General features: G+C 38.7%; 3 protein-coding genes across 4 annotated transcripts; 2 read left to right on the plus strand and 1 right to left on the minus strand.

Annotated features, from left to right (window-relative positions):
• Window positions 1-443: 443 nt before the first annotated feature.
• Window positions 444-12,740, plus strand: Ufd4 (ubiquitin fusion-degradation 4-like). 2 transcript variants are annotated; one of them, XM_033380299.1, is made up of 7 exons: window positions 444-614; window positions 3,292-3,431; window positions 3,500-5,219; window positions 5,566-5,794; window positions 5,855-6,073; window positions 6,706-12,274; window positions 12,333-12,740. In XM_033380299.1, the coding sequence occupies exons 2-7, from the start codon at window positions 3,292-3,294 to the stop codon at window positions 12,613-12,615; spliced, it is 8,160 nt and encodes a 2,719-aa protein (XP_033236190.1). In that variant the 5' UTR covers window positions 444-614; the 3' UTR covers window positions 12,616-12,740. The 2 variants fall into 2 exon arrangements, with proteins under 2 accessions (XP_033236190.1, XP_033236189.1); XM_033380298.1 differs by lacking the exon at window positions 444-614 and adding an exon at window positions 3,184-3,202.
• A 1,201-nt stretch (window positions 12,741-13,941) lies between these two features.
• mRpS7 (mitochondrial ribosomal protein S7) lies at window positions 13,942-15,060 on the plus strand. The gene is made up of 2 exons (XM_015188900.2): window positions 13,942-14,331; window positions 14,394-15,060. Exons 1-2 carry the CDS (start codon window positions 14,288-14,290, stop codon window positions 15,001-15,003), a joined length of 654 nt encoding a protein of 217 aa, XP_015044386.2. The 5' UTR covers window positions 13,942-14,287; the 3' UTR covers window positions 15,004-15,060.
• A 630-nt stretch (window positions 15,061-15,690) lies between these two features.
• LOC6899889 (protein maelstrom 2) lies at window positions 15,691-17,339 on the minus strand. The gene has a single exon (XM_002132161.2). The coding sequence runs from the start codon at window positions 17,086-17,088 to the stop codon at window positions 15,976-15,978; it is 1,113 nt and encodes a 370-aa protein (XP_002132197.2). The 5' UTR covers window positions 17,089-17,339; the 3' UTR covers window positions 15,691-15,975.
• Between the last annotated feature and the right edge of the window lie 391 nt (window positions 17,340-17,730).

The following is a 17,730-nucleotide window of genomic DNA, read 5'->3' on the forward strand; positions in this document are numbered from 1 at the left end:
AAAATACGATGGAGCCACAACAGAAAACAGAAACCAAACTTTGAAAGCGAAAAAACATACAATCACATGTTTTTGTGGGAACATATTGTGTGTGCAACACGTGCAAAGCGTTGTTAGCCTGGCTCTCTCGTGATGACGCGGAGTTAGGCGAACGCCAGAGCCGAAGACCCTGGGATCTAATCCAAAAAGTTCGTTTGCGATATGTTCGGTGTATGAACTGGCACGTCTATATGCTGTGTGGTTAGTGGTAACACCCAGAAGGTATGGTTTCTTTTTATTTTAAGGTATATACATATATTCGTGATCTGCATTAATAGCCGTTCGTTTGCGACATGTTTGGTGTATGAACTGGCATATCTATTCTATATACTGTATGGTTGGTGATACTATTGTGAATATATTTTGTCGATAGTTCACTACCACACAAAGAAAAACAAGGAATGAAAACAATCGATATTTTGCTCATCTTTAGAACATTGTTCAAGCGAATGTGCATGTTGTTGAAACTAAATTAATTGACGGTGTGTAGTGAAATCAAATTCATTAAAAACTTCTGGTCAAGGGATTCTTGATATCAGAATTATTAAACACATTCGTTGCATAATGCTAAAAAGGTATTGAGACTGACTTCAAAACCATTCTTACGTATTTACTGTTGAAAATTAGTTAATAAAAAACTTTAAATCAACTTTTTGGTCTGAAGTTACAAAATAAATGACATCACGGTGCTTTTTATGTAATAAATAATCATTCTGGCCCACATGCGTGCCATTTAAAATGTACGAAACTATTTTACAAATGTGTATATGTAACATAGTTGTGCACATATATTATATATGTACATACTAATCTGTCTGTTTATGTGAAAAATCCCTTCTCGGTTTGTAATCTATTGTTTGTCAATAAGGTACTGATGCAGTTGATCCAAAACAAAATATGTGTAGTGTGTAAAAAATATTTTAACAAAACAAAAACATAATTAAAAATCAATTTTATTTGTTCATTTGTTGAAAGGGTACTCCAAAGACTATAAAATACCAAGATATTGCATCAAGAACAAATTCCATTGCAATTTTCGTCCGCTCGCTTCGTGGTACGCTCTCGCGGGGTACCAGGGCGTGCCAGTGCCAATTCTCTTATGGGCAGGCTATCCTTCGACTCTGACTATGGCCAGTTGTCGACCTACTCGGGTTCGGTTGCTCAGCTCGTCGGTGTACTACAAAGGCGCAGAAACGACGTAGTTTTCGGTCCGGTAATTTTCTAGCAACAAATACACAGACTCGAGACCCTTCTAGGTCAGAAGATTGGAAAACAACTACATTGCTTGAACATGATTCAGCACATTGATGCTCGACTGGAGTTTCGTTTATAATGGTTGTCGTTGTCAGCTTGCCAAATTGTGGGCTGTATTTCACGCAGTATTTATCGTGCCTGCTCAACCCGTATCAGTAAATAATGTTGAATTGAACAAATTTCCTTCAGTAGCTACAGTATACGCGACTGGACTCCATCTTATCCTTCCAAAGCCAACTCTGGGCACGTTAGCCAAGGATCCCGTAATTTTTGCTTATAATTTTTCCACTGTTTCAGTTTTTGTCTCTTTGCTGAGCCGATCGTCTTAAGCCTTATGTGCTTATGATCGCCGTGCTCCGTCTTAACCCAATTCATTTTTGGTTGGCACACCTAAAATGTAGAGTACCTGTAGTCGGGCATTACAGTCGTCTAAATAAATAGCATGACCAACTGCTCGCATTGCTCCTCGGCAATCGGCGTGAGGGCACACAAAAATATTACTGAATAAAACCAGGTATTCCTGCCCAATGCTCCGGTCCCAAAATGCCCCAAAATATAACAAAAAGATTTCCCTCCGATTGTCTAAACGATCGTATTAATGGGATGTGCGGCTTGTAGTGAGATAAAAGCTGAAATGCGAAACTATGTATGAAGCAAACTCGGAATGGTTTCCGACAGGTTCGGAACCAATTCGCTGCTCTCAACGATAAATTTCTTTCTGGAATTGTAGTTTTTTGGCTATAAATTCCTGTTCGAATCGATAAATCCCGAACAATAATCTGTTGCAATTCAACGAATTGAAACTTCTGCTTCTCACTTTCACCAATGGAATAATTTTCTACACTAAGTGGCCATCCCTAGCCCAGTAGAGTCAGACAGATTCTAGCCACAATGCTCTATCCTCTATATGCAACAATTTTTCGCATAGAATCTCACAAACTCATCAACTTGCAGCTATAGCCGCGACTCCACATTTATACCCGATACTCAGTCAGTAATGCCCCCCATCGTCAGAGGGCTATAATAATGATTCGATCTGATTCAGATTCGCCAATCTGGTAGATGTGGTCATACTCTATGATTCAGCGTTTTTAAATTATCTCATTTCTTCAACATTTTGGATGCCACAGATATTCCTCCTTTGTGGGGGCGGAAAGAGGCGTTGCAAAATATTGAAATACGCTTGTAATTGTGTGATATCACAGGAATATGGGTACAAACTTTGGTTGCTCTAGCTCTTATAATCTGCGAGACCTGGGCGCTCATCAGGACCGATAGAAGGACGGACGGGCATGGCTATATTAACTCGTCTATTGATGATGATCGAGAATATATACACTTTATGGGATCGAAAACGCTTCCTTCGGGGTGTTACACAAATCCACTTTCCCCGCTAATCTAATATACCCCTATACTCTTTTTGAGTATCGAGTATAAAAAGTGGAAAGAGATTTGATTTAAACGATGATAATATCTCATAAACCAATACAAAACGCGGCGCGCCTTTAGAGTTTGCAGGCTATATATAAAATTGGAAATGCAAAGACGACTCGGAAAATTGCGATTTTAGTGTTTTTGTATTAATATTGTAAAAAGTATGTCTTTCCGGTGCTGTCAAACGTATCCTATCTAAACAAATAAATAAATAGCCACCTTTTGTCTATCCGGCGCACTGTTGGAAATATGACCATTTCAGCTTAATACACGGGGCTACGACGTGAAGAAGGTTTAGAATAAATTGTCAAAGTTGAAGGTTACCTTCGTGATTTTTTTCAAACACACAAGTCAGCTCTTATATTAACGCAGATACCCGAGTTTCCAATCTAAACGCCTATTCTGCGTTATTGCGTTTATGCTGATATCGACAGCAGGCTATCATTTTATGCTAGTAGCACACAGTACTTATGCTGTATGTATTTGCTTGGAGTTTTCCGTCCTCATAACAGATAACAAAAAATAAAATAAAAAATAATCAAAATTTTCTTTTTGATATTACAGATGGGCGATGTCGATCCCGAAACACTTTTAGAATGGTTGTCCATGGGACAAGGGGATGAGAGGGATATGCAATTAATTGCACTGGAGCAATTATGCATGCTTCTGTTGATGTCTGACAATGTAGACCGTTGCTTCGAAAGGTATTGTACCCTAGCACATTTATTTAACTTAAATTATCAATTTTAATTTGAATGCCATGATGTTTCAGTTGTCCTCCCCGTACATTTTTGCCGGCGTTGTGCAAAATTTTTCTTGATGAACATGCACCTGAAAATGTACTTGAGGTGACAGCGCGGGCTATTACTTATTACTTGGACGTTTCTGCAGAATGCACCAGAAGAATTGTTTCCATTGATGGAGCAATTAAAGCCATTTGCAGTCATTTAGTGATTGCCGACATATCTTCGAGGACATCACGTGACCTGGCCGAGCAATGCATAAAAGTTCTCGAGCTTATATGCACTAGAGAAGCAGGAGCTGTTTTTGAAGGCGGTGGTCTTAACTGTGTTTTGTCATTCATCCGAGACTGCGGTTCTCTGGTTCATAAGGATACCTTGCATTCTGCTATGTCTGTTGTTTCACGACTCTGCACTAAAGTAGAGCCTAATTCTCCATGCATACAAAATTGCGTACAGAGCTTAAGTACTTTGCTGCAGCACGAAGATCCAATGGTGTCCGATGGGGCGCTGAAATGTTTTGCATCTGTGGCGGATCGTTTTACAAGAAAATGGATAGACCCAGCCCCCCTAGCAGAATATGGTTTAGTCTCAGAGTTGTTAAAGCGTCTTAATAGTGTCGGTGGAAATGTTAACACGCATTCGTCACTGTCGACAGGACCTCAACCGCTGAGCATAACTTCTATAACACCAAACCAAGATTCAATGGACGACGGAAATGGGTCTGAAGAAGCTACTACAATATCTAGTAGTAAAGTAAAAGCATCTGATTCCGGTATATCTCCTCAATCGATATCGACGACTATTTCACTATTATCTACGTTGTGCCGCGGATCACCTTCCATTACGTATGACCTTTTGCGATCTCAATTATCCGACTCGATAGAACGTGCTCTTCAGGGCGATGAAAGATGTGTACTCGATTGCATGCGATTTGCAGATCTTTTACTTCTACTGTTATTCGAAGGGCGTCAAGCCCTAAATCGAGGAAGTAACCATGGCAATCAAGGTCAATTAGCTCCACGACCTAGACGTAATAACTCCAACACTGACCGAACACATCGGCAACTTATAGATTGTATACGATCGAAGGACTCTGAGGCTTTACGGGAAGCTATCGAATCAGGGGGAATCGATGTGAACTGTATGGACGACGTTGGACAAACTCTTTTAAATTGGGCTTCAGCGTTTGGTACCTTAGAAATGGTTGAGTTCTTATGTGAAAAAGGAGCAGATGTAAATAAAGGTCAAAGGAGTTCATCTCTACACTACGCTGCGTGCTTCGGACGACCAGCTATTGCAAAGATTTTACTGAAATATGGAGCTTATCCAGATTTGCGTGATGAAGATGGAAAAACGCCTCTAGATAAAGCGCGGGAAAGATCGGATGATGGTCACCGGGAAGTTAGTGCTATATTGCAATCCCCAGGCGAATGGATGTCTACGGATCACTCGCTTTTGAGCAAAGATGGAAAAAAGTATACATTTTTGGAACCTCGAGGTGATCCTGAAATGGCGCCTATATATTTAAAGCTACTATTGCCTATATTTTGTCGAACATTCTTGGGATCAATGCTGGGCAGTGTTCGACGGGCTAGCTTAGCCCTAATCAAAAAAATTGTACAATACGCGTATCCTTCTGTACTGCAGAGTTTGAGTGAAACCATTAATACCGAGGATACCACCTCAACAATAGCTCAAAATGGTGGAAACTTACTTATTGAGGTAGTTGCCAGTGTCCTAGATAACGAGGTAATTTTTAAACACTTTTTAATATTTCCTATAAGATTATACCCGGTACTCCTGGAGGCACTTTTACGGTAATCGAAAATCGAAATCTGCCTAGTTCGAAGTTTTGTCTGTTTGTCAACCAATATGTATTATCTTTCGATCGGCAATCAGTAGTTACGATCGGAAGTTATTTAGCTTGAGGTAACTAAATCTTTAGTTTTTTGTCCCAAGAGTCCTTGTTCTACTTTCGATTTGATTTAAAATTTAAAAGCTAGATTTCAATATAATTGTTTGTATCGAGTGCCGGGAATCTAATCTTATGTGCTTATGAACAAAATATAGACCACATTTTTGGTTTATGTTCCAGGATGACGACGATGGTCATTTAATTGTTTTAAACGTTATTGAAGAAATAATGTGCAAGACAAACGATGAGTTTCTCAATCAGTTTGCAAGACTAGGAGTATTTGCAAAAGTTCAAACATTAATGGAGCATGATGTTGAAGACACTTCTCCACACTTTAGCGGTAACTCGGATGACTTAACTTTATTGCGAAGGTCTTCTATAAACGCAGAGTCCCAAAAATCAACTTCAGGTAAAATTTAAAGTTACATTTGATATATATTTTATATGCTCTATGAATTTCCATAAAAAGAAGATTCGATGGAGGACGCAAAAGAAATTTTACAAGGAAAGCCTTACCATTGGAGAGATTGGAGTTTGTGCCGGGGACGTGATTGCTTGTATGTTTGGTCTGATTCGATAGCATTAGAGCTTTCCAACGGCTCCAATGGTTGGTTTCGTTTTATAATTGATGGTAAACTAGCTACAATGTACTCAAGTGGAAGCCCAGAAAACGGAAATGATAGTTCAGGTAACTATTATAACATTATAACAATATAAGTTTAGAATAAGTATTTATATTGATGAAAATATGGTCCAAAATCACATCTTTTTTGGAAAAAAAAAAGTTTGGGGACATACAAAGTTTGTTTGAAGTTTGTTGAAGTTTTTAGAGAATACGCCAATATTTTTTCTGAGCTCCCACCATTTTTTCTTAAAAATATAAATCATCAATAATAGCGCTCACTGATGCATTGCATATTATAGTGTCGCTTGCACTATGAAACTGTTAAGTCAAAATAAACTTTATTACTCATGACCACCTATGCATGTCACCTATGATTTCACATGACTTATTCGTGAGTCAGTCGTGAATTCATCTGGCAGATGTCATCGATGATCTACTGGAAAGTCTCCATTTTAAGGGCACCAGTTTTTTGTCTGCCGTGTCACCAAAATCTCAGTCGCCACTATCCATGAGTGCATGTCATGAGTCATGATATACTACTCTATTTCGCGTAGTATCACTATCCTTTTATAAGTTACTATTTAAAGTATTTTAGTTGTCCGATTATCGGTGGGTAAACCTGAAATAAGTTATTTTATATTATTTCAGAATAATATGTAAGCCAGCTTAAATTTGTGTTTTTTTTTTAATTACAGAAAATCGGGGCGAGTTTTTGGAAAAACTTTTGCGTGCCCGTTCGTGTGTTGTACAGGGAACAGTATCGCAACCTATTCTACCCACTACGAGTTCGTTGAGGTTGGTAGTAGGGAACTGGGTTCTACAGTCTAATAAGACAAATCAACTTCAAATCCACAACACCGAAGGTCAGCAAGTAACTATTTTGCAAGATGATTTGCTTGGATTTATTTTTGAGAGCAACAGAGGAACGAAGCATACATTTACAGCGGAAACAGTTTTGGGGCCTGATTTTGCTTCCGGATGGTCAACCGCCAAAAAAAAGCGTATAAAGTCAAAGACAGACGGTCAAAGATTTCAAATCCGTAATTTATCTCGGGATATCTATAATAAGTACTTTAAATCAGCTCAAACAATACCACGTGGTGCAGTGGGAAAACTCACAGATATAGTAAACAAAATTGAACTATCCTTTGAAGAGCAGAATATCTCACCTGATGGAAATTGGGAAACTATATTATCTACTGCATTAATGGAGCTTTCACAATTGATCCATGAGGATGGCGTAGTGAGTGCTTATGAAATGCATTCATCGGGTCTTGTACAAGCGCTAGTTGCTGTCTTATCAGTTAACCATTGGGAGAGTCACTCTGCAAGATGCAAGCGAAGCAAAATGCAAAAACAACGGGTTTCCGTGTTCAAAAAATGCATATTAGAAGATAACATTGAATCTGTTCCGAGCAAATCAAGAGCTAAAAGTACTGCGAGTATTTTAATACAGAAACTTGTCTCAGTTTTAGAAAGTACTGAAAAACTACCAGTATATTTGTATGATGCACCATGCACTGGGTACAATCTACAAATTCTGCAAAAACGACTTCGATTCAGATTGGAACGTGCACAATGTGAAAATACATTGTTTGATCGAACGGGTCGAACTCTAAAAATGGAACCCCTAGCAACCATTGGACAACTCTCAAAATATCTACTAAAAATGGTAGCCAAACAATGGTATGATCTAGACAGATCAACATATTTTTACTTGAAAAGACTCCGAGAGAACCAACATGGGGTTTTATTTACACATTCATTTGATTTTGACGAAGAAGGTCTTTTGTATTATATTGGTTCTAACGCAAAAACATGCGATTGGGTAAATCCTGCGCTATATGGACTTGTACAAGTAACAAGCTCAGAGGGAAAAACGTTACCCTATGGAAAAGTGGAGGATATTTTGTCTCGAGATAGCATATCGCTAAATTGCCATACCAAGGATAATAAGAAAGCCTATTTTGCTATAGATCTCGGAGTATTTATTGTACCCACTGCTTATACTTTACGTCACGCTCGAGGATATGGACGTTCGGCGCTACGGAATTGGCTACTTCAAGCTTCGAAAGATGGCGTATGTTGGACAACGCTTAGTACTCATATAGATGATAAAAGCCTTCTTGAACCTGGAAGCACAGCAACTTGGTCAATAAATTGTGCATCAGACTCAGTGGGATATCGTCACATACGAATTCAGCAGAATGGTCGTAATGCCTCCGGTCAAACTCATTATTTAAGTCTAAGTGGATTTGAAATTTATGGTCGCGTCATAGGAGTTTCCGAAGATATTGGAAAAAGTGTCAAAGAAGCTGAAGCAAAAATAAGGCGAGAGAGGCGACAGGTAAGAGCTCAACTTAAACACATGACTACTGGCGCACGTGTTGTTCGTGGGATAGACTGGCGTTGGGACGATCAGGATGGATGTAGTGAAGGAACCATCACTGGTGAAATACACAATGGTTGGATTGATGTCAAATGGGACCATGGCGTAAGGAATTCTTATCGTATGGGCTCTGAAGGAAAATACGATTTAAAATTGGCTGATTGCGAAAATTATTCTATGTTCGAAGGAATTCAGTCGATTAAAACCATAAATACGGAAACTAAAGTAAAGGATAAAACAAGCACACTTAGTTCGCGAAAATCCAGTTCTACTCCATCCCTTGCTGAAGCAACTGAAAAAAATCAAAATGCAGAAGGTGCTTCAAATCAAACTGTTTCTGCAGACAACCTAACATGGAAGCAAGCCGTGGAAACCATAGCCGAAAATGTGTTTTCTTCAGCAAAGACGCAAATAATCTCTAACCAATTATCTATAAATACGTCATCCAGAGAAACTCGAACAAATAACAAGGAACCTAGCTCTAACAAAATGCCTAAAGACTCTATAAATGGTGGAACACCATTGAGTCGTGAACTGGAGCATATATCAGATCTATCTGCAATAAATAATTCAATTCCGGCAATTAATTCAGCTATACTGTCAGACCTAGCAACTATTTCGGAAAATTTGGGTGAAATATCTAAAGAAAATATATGTAGCGTAATTGCCCCGATAAACACGCAAGCCGAGACAACTTCTGCGAGTCCAAGTTCTTTCCTTCCCAGCACTCTGAACTCAGTTCCACAAGGCGCCGATATTCAAAACCTATCAAATATTGAAGAAAACAATAAAATGAATGCCAATTATTCAGTAAATAAAATGCCTAAAGAACTTCCTGTAAACTTACGAGCTACAAATATTACTGGCGTTGTGCAATATGTTACACAATATTCTAACGATGCTGTCGAAATTATCGATAAAATCGATGACGGCTTAGATATGATGCGAAACAACTCCAATAATATTCTATCAACTGAAACATGTTCTTGTACCAATCCAGGCTTAGATATAAAAGAACATATGATAACTAAGGTATTAATTGCCGAAAATAATCAACAAAGACAAATACAATTTGTAACCGATAAATTTTCCAAAAAAAATTTTAACAATTGCAATGTAACATTGAAACCGTCTTCAGCAGAACCAAATACGGTAATGTCTATTGACGATGTTAAAAATTCTCAAATTTCACCTGAAATTGTTTCTGTGGCTAGTCAGATGAGTATTAGTGTACCCAACCTAACGACTACTACGGTCTCGGAAGTGCCAACAATATCAGAAGGTGATACTCATACCGGCTTACTAGAAACATTTGCTGCTATCGCACGTCGTCGCACTTCTCAAGGAACACACATGCAGGATAACCAGCTTATGAGAGCGGATGTAAATATCAATCAGCATACTGATCAAAGCGTTGCAACAAGTTCTTTTCTGGGTAACTCAGTAACAAGTTTAGTTAAATTGGCATTGTCAAGTAATTTTCACTCTGGGTTGCTAAGCACAGCTCAAAGTTATCCGAGCTTATCATCTAATAATAGTGAAAGAGTTCCTCCTGCAAACCCATCTAACTGTTCTACTGGACAACAACCTTCATCTTCAATAAATCATACGTTAACGATGAGTCTAACTTCTACATCAAGTGATAGTGAACAAGTTTCTTTGGAAGACTTTTTAGAAAGTTGCAGAGCCCCAGCATTGCTAGGAGACGTGGATGATGAAGAAGATATGGACGAAGACAACGATGAAGAAGAAAATGAAGACGAATATGAAGAAGTGGGAAATACACTTCTTCAAGTAATGGTTTCAAGAAACTTACTTACTTTTATGGACGATGAGGCACTGGAAAATAGATTGGCTGGTGTAAGTAAGCGCAAATCATGGGATGATGAATTTGTTTTGAAAAGACAATTTTCTGCATTGATACCTGCATTCGACCCCCGACCTGGACGGACAAATGTTAATCAAACATCAGATTTAGAAATACCTCCTCTAGGTCTTGATTTACCAAGCCCACAGCAAAGTGGGTATGATTCAATTGAACAGCCAATACTTGGTTTAAAGTTACGCGGCCCCGGAATCGGGAGTATACCCGATGTTGAAATTGAACTGAATAATTCTAACTGGACAATTTTCCGGGCCGTACAGGAACTATTGCAGCACAGTCAATTAAACAAGGTTGATAAGTTTCGAAAAGTATGGGAACCGACATACACAATAATATATCGAGAGATATTACCCGAAGGCCAGGAAAATACTTATTTGGAATCCGACGAAATACTTCAAACGCCAGATATGTCATCCAAGAGCGGTGCTTCAACTTTGTCTCCAAACTCGCCAATGCATATAGGGTTTAATAAAGCGGAGAACAATTTGTGCTCTGTTGATGATGTTCTCGAGTTGTTGATACGAATCAACTCTCTTAATCAAAGTGAACTTGATTTCGAGAGCAAGGAACGGAGTGTTCCCTTATTACCAGACGAACTATTCGTAAGCAAAAAAATTACAAATAAATTACAACAGCAAATTCAGGACCCACTTGTTCTTTCATGCAACGCATTGCCTAATTGGTGTGAGAATTTGAATCAATCTTGCCCATTCTTGTTTCCATTTGAAACTAGACAGTTGTATTTAAACTGCACTTCGTTCGGAGCATCTCGAAGTATCGTATGTCTGCAATCTCAACGAGATCTCACCGCAGAAAGGCAAAGGATACCGATAATGAGTCCACGTCGAGATGATCACGAGTTCCGCATTGGTCGTCTCAAACATGAACGTGTTAAAGTACCACGTAACGAAAATTTGCTGAAATGGGCTATGCAAGTTATGAAAACGCACTGCAATCGAAAGTCTGTATTAGAGGTGGAATTTTTGGATGAAGAGGGAACTGGCTTAGGACCAACACTGGAGTTTTATGCCTTAGTGGCAGCAGAAATTCAACGATCCGACTTATGTATGTGGCTATGTGACGATGAATTAGGAGAGGAAAACACCCAGGATATATCCGAAATTCTTGAAGGCAATTCTAAACCAATTGGATATTACGTAAATCGAAGGGAACACGGATTATTTCCAGCTCCCCTCCCACAGAATTCTGAAAAATGTGAAAGTGTTTTAAAATATTTTTGGTTTTTCGGAGTTTTTATTGCAAAAGTTTTGCAGGATATGCGTCTAGTAGATATACCTTTGTCGACATCTTTTCTGCAATTGCTTTGTCATAAAAAAATGTCTTTACGCAGCTTACAAAAAATAATATCTGAGAGAAGACCTGGAGAAATATCTTTGATATCAGGAGATCTATTAGAAACGTGTACTGACTTGTTACGTACTGACTACAATAAATCTAATTTATTTGGTGGAATATTACATTTGGAAAATTTAAAAGAAGTAGATCCAACACGATATCAATTTCTACTCGAACTGCAAGACTTGTTGTTGCGCAAGCAATCAATTGATTTTGACTGCAGTATAAGCTTGGAAAGAAAACAAGAACTAATAAATGACCTTAAGCTATGCACCAAAAATGGATTAGAAGTCTCTCTGGAAGACCTAGCACTTACATTCACGTATTTACCAAGTTCTTCAATATATGGATATACACAAGCCGAGCTGTTACCAAATGGATCATCAATAAATGTCACCATTAACAATCTGGAGGCATATTGCGAACTGCTTCTTAACTTTATTTTACAGGATGGAATTGCTAAGCAGATGAAAGCTTTCAGTGATGGATTTAATGAAGTTTTTCCCCTAAAAAAACTGACCGCGTTCTCCGCGGCTGAGGCTCGTTTAATGATTTGTGGTGAACAATATCCACATTGGAATCGAGAAGATATTATTTCATATACTGAACCAAAACTTGGCTACTCCAAAGATAGGTAAAGCAAAAAAATATTGTTAATCAAATACGGAATAGTAATCTCTTTTTTTTTTTAGCCCTGGGTTCCTTCGTTTTGTAAACGTTCTATTAGGCATGTCAGGAAATGAACGGAAAGCTTTTCTACAGTTCACAACTGGTTGCAGTAGTTTACCCCCAGGAGGACTTTCAAATCTACATCCTCGACTTACAGTTGTTCGAAAAGTGGATGCAGGTGTTGGAAGCTATCCCTCTGTAAATACTTGTGTTCATTATTTAAAGCTTCCAGACTACCCAACCGAAAAAATAATGAAGGAGCGGCTGTTAACAGCAACAAAAGAAAAGGGGTTTCATTTAAACTAAACATTAAAGCTTTCTATATGCAAACAGTGTAATCCATAGTGTAATGCTATAATTTTGCATACTCTATAAAAATGTATTTTAAATTAATTATGAATAATTTAATTAAATCAAATTTAATACAGTTAGAGCTCATTATTAAATCATTATTAAATATTGCGATGTCCTTCAGCCCCTATGTTGGTGAACCAACAAACGCCCAACACTGTCGATAATGGATTTATTTATAGTATTTATTTTTCCAAAGGTTCTGGATTTCATGAGTTAAAATTACCACAAGGGTCTCGCAGAGGTGTGATGTGTCTAGTTCCTCTTTTCTTGTTACTTTTATCGACTGGTTGACAGTCGTGGTGCATTATTTTGTCTCGGGCATTTCTCCGAGTCTGAGTCCTTGAATTTTTTGGTGTCTGTCTCTTGTTGGAATCTGTCGCTTATGGCGTAGGTCATCAAACTCCGGTGTATCTGCGAGAACTTTCAAAGCTGACCCCAGGAATTTTAAACCCTGGCTTGCCTATAGTGAACTCCTAATGCCGCACTCATAGTCAGCAGTTTCTTGCTCGTTCCAAGTTACTGTCCATTCTGCGCGAATGTGAGTAGTCCGTTGATTTCAAAGCATTTATAATTACCCTCATGAGGAATCATCATTGAGGGATCTAATATACGCGAAAATTAAAAGATCGTTCCTCTTTGTGACCCAATAGACTATTGTTAAATTCTATAAAAGCTTGAAAGATAAGGTCGACCGTGTTATCGATTATCCTTTGTAGACATCTGGCCTTTCTACCATTAATTCCTTTTAATTCCTTGTGAAAGTGCATTATCTGCAGGATTATATCGGTTGTACTAAATCAAAAGTTGAGAACTTATCGACAGCTGTTAATAATTATTTCCCAAACGTCAAGAAAATATCTGTGTGCACCATTTCCCCTACACGTGATCGGGATCGTGGCGTGATCGGCATGATCCCTAATGCTTGTTTACTGTGAGGCCTTGCATACTTAGACTTTGCACATATAAGTCAATATGTATTGGTACACCCATTGATCAGTAATTTTTAAAATTTTCAAAAATTGATAATTTTTCATATTATATATTTTCTGCCTACAGTTGTAAAATGTGGTTTTCTCCTAGTAGGAATTTATAATTGGCATTATTTGGCAAGTTATTTAAGTTTTCCGTAAACAAGTTAATTTAATTAAATGAAAGTTTAACACAGTGCGACACGAAAGATCAGCTGTATGCTATATTATTATATTCAGGCAGGCGCCGACTATCACTTATTTTTCGTTTTCAGCCAAAACGTTCCGCTTCAATTTTTAGGCGCTCTCGTTTTCATAAAATTTAGTCATCGATATATTTAGTTTTATATTCGTTTCTGGCCAGCAAAAGCATCTGATTTGCATTTATCATAAATATACTGCGTGATAAAATATAAATTTAATATTTTAAATTTCATTTAAGCAAAACTACGTCAGTAAGTGTGCAATATAAAAAAATTAAGACATCTTAGATGGAACACCTGCTATTCAATTTATACGGGAATACCCTAAATATATATATCGATACTATTAAAATATACCCTCTTTGGTCACACTGGGCCAGTCCATTCTTACATGATTGAAAATTGTTCACACATTTGATACCAAAAACGAGAAAAATCGGGCGTGTTTTCGCTATGGCGGTGTTTTATAGGATCGCTATTCAATCTTCCATCTATGGGTAAAGTATTCCCATTCACCTTATATGTTGCAATCTATAAACAGAAATTTTATTTATTTTAGTTGTCGCTCGATGTCTATGTTTCCCAAACATTTCGGCGACCCTCTTAGAAAAAAAGATATGGAAGATTTGAATAAGAGTGAACTCACTAAGTTTTACCATATACCGATAAAAGCAGCTCTAAACAATCATTCTGATACTGTCTTTAGCGACGAAATCAAACTAAAAATGATGAATTATATAACAAAAAATGGAAATAAAGCCTTGGCCCGAGGACTTTTGTCAAGAACATTCGAAATAATCAAACGTGCACAAACTGAGCGTTTGCACTTGAGCCCAACAGATAAACAAAATGTTAACACTAATGCTGAAAAGCTACTAATAGAGGCAGTTGAAAATAGTAGACCATTGCTTCAGTTGACATCTATAAAACGTGGTGGTGTGAACTATCAAGTCCCGGTGCCTATAACGAAAAAAAGATCTTATTTTCTGGCTATGAAATGGCTTTTAGATGCAGCTTTTGAAAAAGATAAGAAAGTATGTCTTCCAGAGAGATTAGCTTGGGAAATTCTGGACGCTGCCCATGGCCAAGGTAGAGTTATTAAAAAAAAAGATGATGTGCATAAACAGTGTGAAAGTAATCGCGCATATGCACATTATCGGTGGAGCTAGTTTAATTATTTAAATTCGTTATAATATACAAATTAAAATAAATTTTGGTAAATTGTAGCATTAAAGTGTTATATATGGGGTGACACCGAGGATTCTTCCAACCGAGTTCCAAATATGGGTGGCGCGAATACAAAACTTATGTTTTCGCATTATTTTCTTCAGAACCATAACTTTTAAAACTTCAGAAAAGATGAAATATTTTTAAATGCTTTTGTTATAGATGCTATTCGTATAGGCATGTTAGTGAGCGTTGTTCAAGGTATATATACATATTTAACAATCTTTGTATAAATGACAATTATATCACAACCGGAAAAATAGAAATTTAAATATTTGAAAAGTTTGAACTTAGCCTATTCTTACAGGTGGGCATCCACCATCCGTTTCTGGAATGGCTCGTAACGTTTTATCTTTTCGAAAATTTCTGTTATTCCACAATCCAGTTGTAATGTCCTTAATAAGCTTTGTACATTGAGCACATCCCGGAGGAATGGTGAGATTTTTTGACAGATGTGACAGATTTTTTGATTTGGGGACCCACGCAAATCCGCATTATTATAATGCCAAATGTTTAAACCGATATTTTCCATCTATGCAGTTTATTTCGACATGCGTGTAGCGTCTCTATTTTATTTATCTTCTTTTTATTTTCAACGATTTGAAATTCTAATTACGATTTGAAATATGTTTAGGCGCGAACAATTTTTTATTGCCATTGTTTTAGATATATATGTATTTGTTTGAATTGAAGTCAGATTAAATGTTATTTCCTTCGCGGAAGGGAAGTGTAATTAAAAATAATTGACTGCTTTTCCTGCTAGCGAGTTCAAGAATGTAATGATAATATTATTGTAATAGGCATACAAATTAGCGAAGGGTCTTTTTGCCAGCTACCATGTAACGATTTTTGGCAGGGGTCTTGGGACGGCGCCCACCCAGGCTAGGGAGTTCTCCATCGTTGCATAATGAATCTCAATACCCAGAGTAGCCTGAATCAGTCCAAGTCCCGTCAAGGGCTAATGAAGAGTCGCCAGGAGTCACGGTGTAGTTGTGCTTGACCTCAATGGGAACGTGCTTTCTAGGCTGGAGTGGAATGGCCAGGTCTCCGCAAATGTAGTGGCTAATCATGTATCCCCAACGCAGAACCATACTTTTAGTACAGTATTTGGTTCGATCGACTTCCTCATGGTAGTCGCACGCAATCCCTGAGCTAAATTCAAAAAAGTCCCTCCTAAAGAAGCTGTTAGTCACATGGATGTTCATGTGATCGCTCGGAACCCCAACCAAGTCCAAGACAGTCTTCTTCAAAGTGAGAAACAAGTAGCAGATGTCGTAGACCATAATCTTTTCAGCATGTTTGTCGGTGTCGCCCTCGCATGCCAGATAACGGAAGCAAGACTTTACCACCGGCATTAGCTCTGGGGTTGTGTAGACAATGACCGGATGGTCATATTGTTCGTCTTCCTCATCATTGCTGGCGGATAGCCATTTCAAGGTATCACTGTATAAGTTTCCCAGGTTTTTCTCGCCCATGGCATTCGGTGGCAAGGGCAACTTGTGCGTAGTCCGCGAATGATCCTGGGCATCGCTGGTCTGTCCAAAGATGATGTGGCCAGGATTAATCATGGTGCTGTAATTAGAACTTATGCCCCCCTTCAGAGAGAAGCGGCAGGCGGAAAGCTCAGCGGGCTGGTAAACATCCCCGTTCAGGGCCTTCGTAAAATAATTGAAGCTAACAAACAAAAATTCCTTTTCCTCCAACTTCATCGAATTTGTCGCTTTCAAAACAATGCGTTTGATATTTCTCTTCATTTGAAGCTCTGCATCTATGGCCTCGTTTTTCTCCACTTGCATTTTTGAGTGTGCGCCCGGACAGTTTAGACGCTCTGTCTTTGATTCTCTCTCCAGCACGTTTGAATCCTTAGCCTTCGACTTGTACGGACCGCGCTCCCGGTCGCTCATGCCCTCCCAAATAGGTCCACACTTTGCCACCGCCTCTGAAGTGCTTAAGCCACGACCGAAGCGGTTACAAGCGCGCCAGTCGGCGACGAACGCCATGAACGCATTGGGCTTATTTTGAGCCATATGCAACGTCAGTAGAGTGCCAGCTCTGGCTAGGGGCGTGGAAAATACAGTAGGGGCGGACGCCGCGCAGCAAGTATGGCAGCAATCAACAGATAACCAAATAGGTGCGCAGGCGGCAGCGTGTGCGTGAACGAGACGGCGAGGGCACGTAAAAACCAATGGAAAGAGCTGACCGGTTTTTCCTTTACTTTTTTTTTGTCAGCAAACCGAAACAGAAACCGACTGAGCCAGCGCGAAACAAGAATTAAAAGAGGAATTTAAGGGCTGCATTTGAAAACTATCGAAAAAGTACCGCATAGAAACGAGCGGTTTAGGAACATCCCATATTGTGGAATAACGGAAATTATCAAAGAGGAAAAACCTTACGGACCCCGAGATGGATTCGTCAGTGTGAATAGCGCCGAGGACCTAACCAGTAGATTCATATTCTTACAGGAACTAGTTGATAACCAACTTTGGTCGCATGGACCTGCTTGTTTGGAAAAGCGCCGCGACTAAGTGCATGGGGCAGGGTCGCAGTTTCTAAATTTCTAAAGTATGTCGAACGTCGTCCAGTTATTCTTCCGCAAATTTGTCGGCTGTCTCGCCTTCACACCGGAAAACTCTACATGCGCCTTATTCGATCCAAGTATGGGATTACAA

Source organism: Drosophila pseudoobscura, chromosome 4 (assembly GCF_009870125.1).
Source record: "Drosophila pseudoobscura strain MV-25-SWS-2005 chromosome 4, UCI_Dpse_MV25, whole genome shotgun sequence".
NCBI lineage: Eukaryota > Metazoa > Arthropoda > Insecta > Diptera > Drosophilidae > Drosophila > Drosophila pseudoobscura.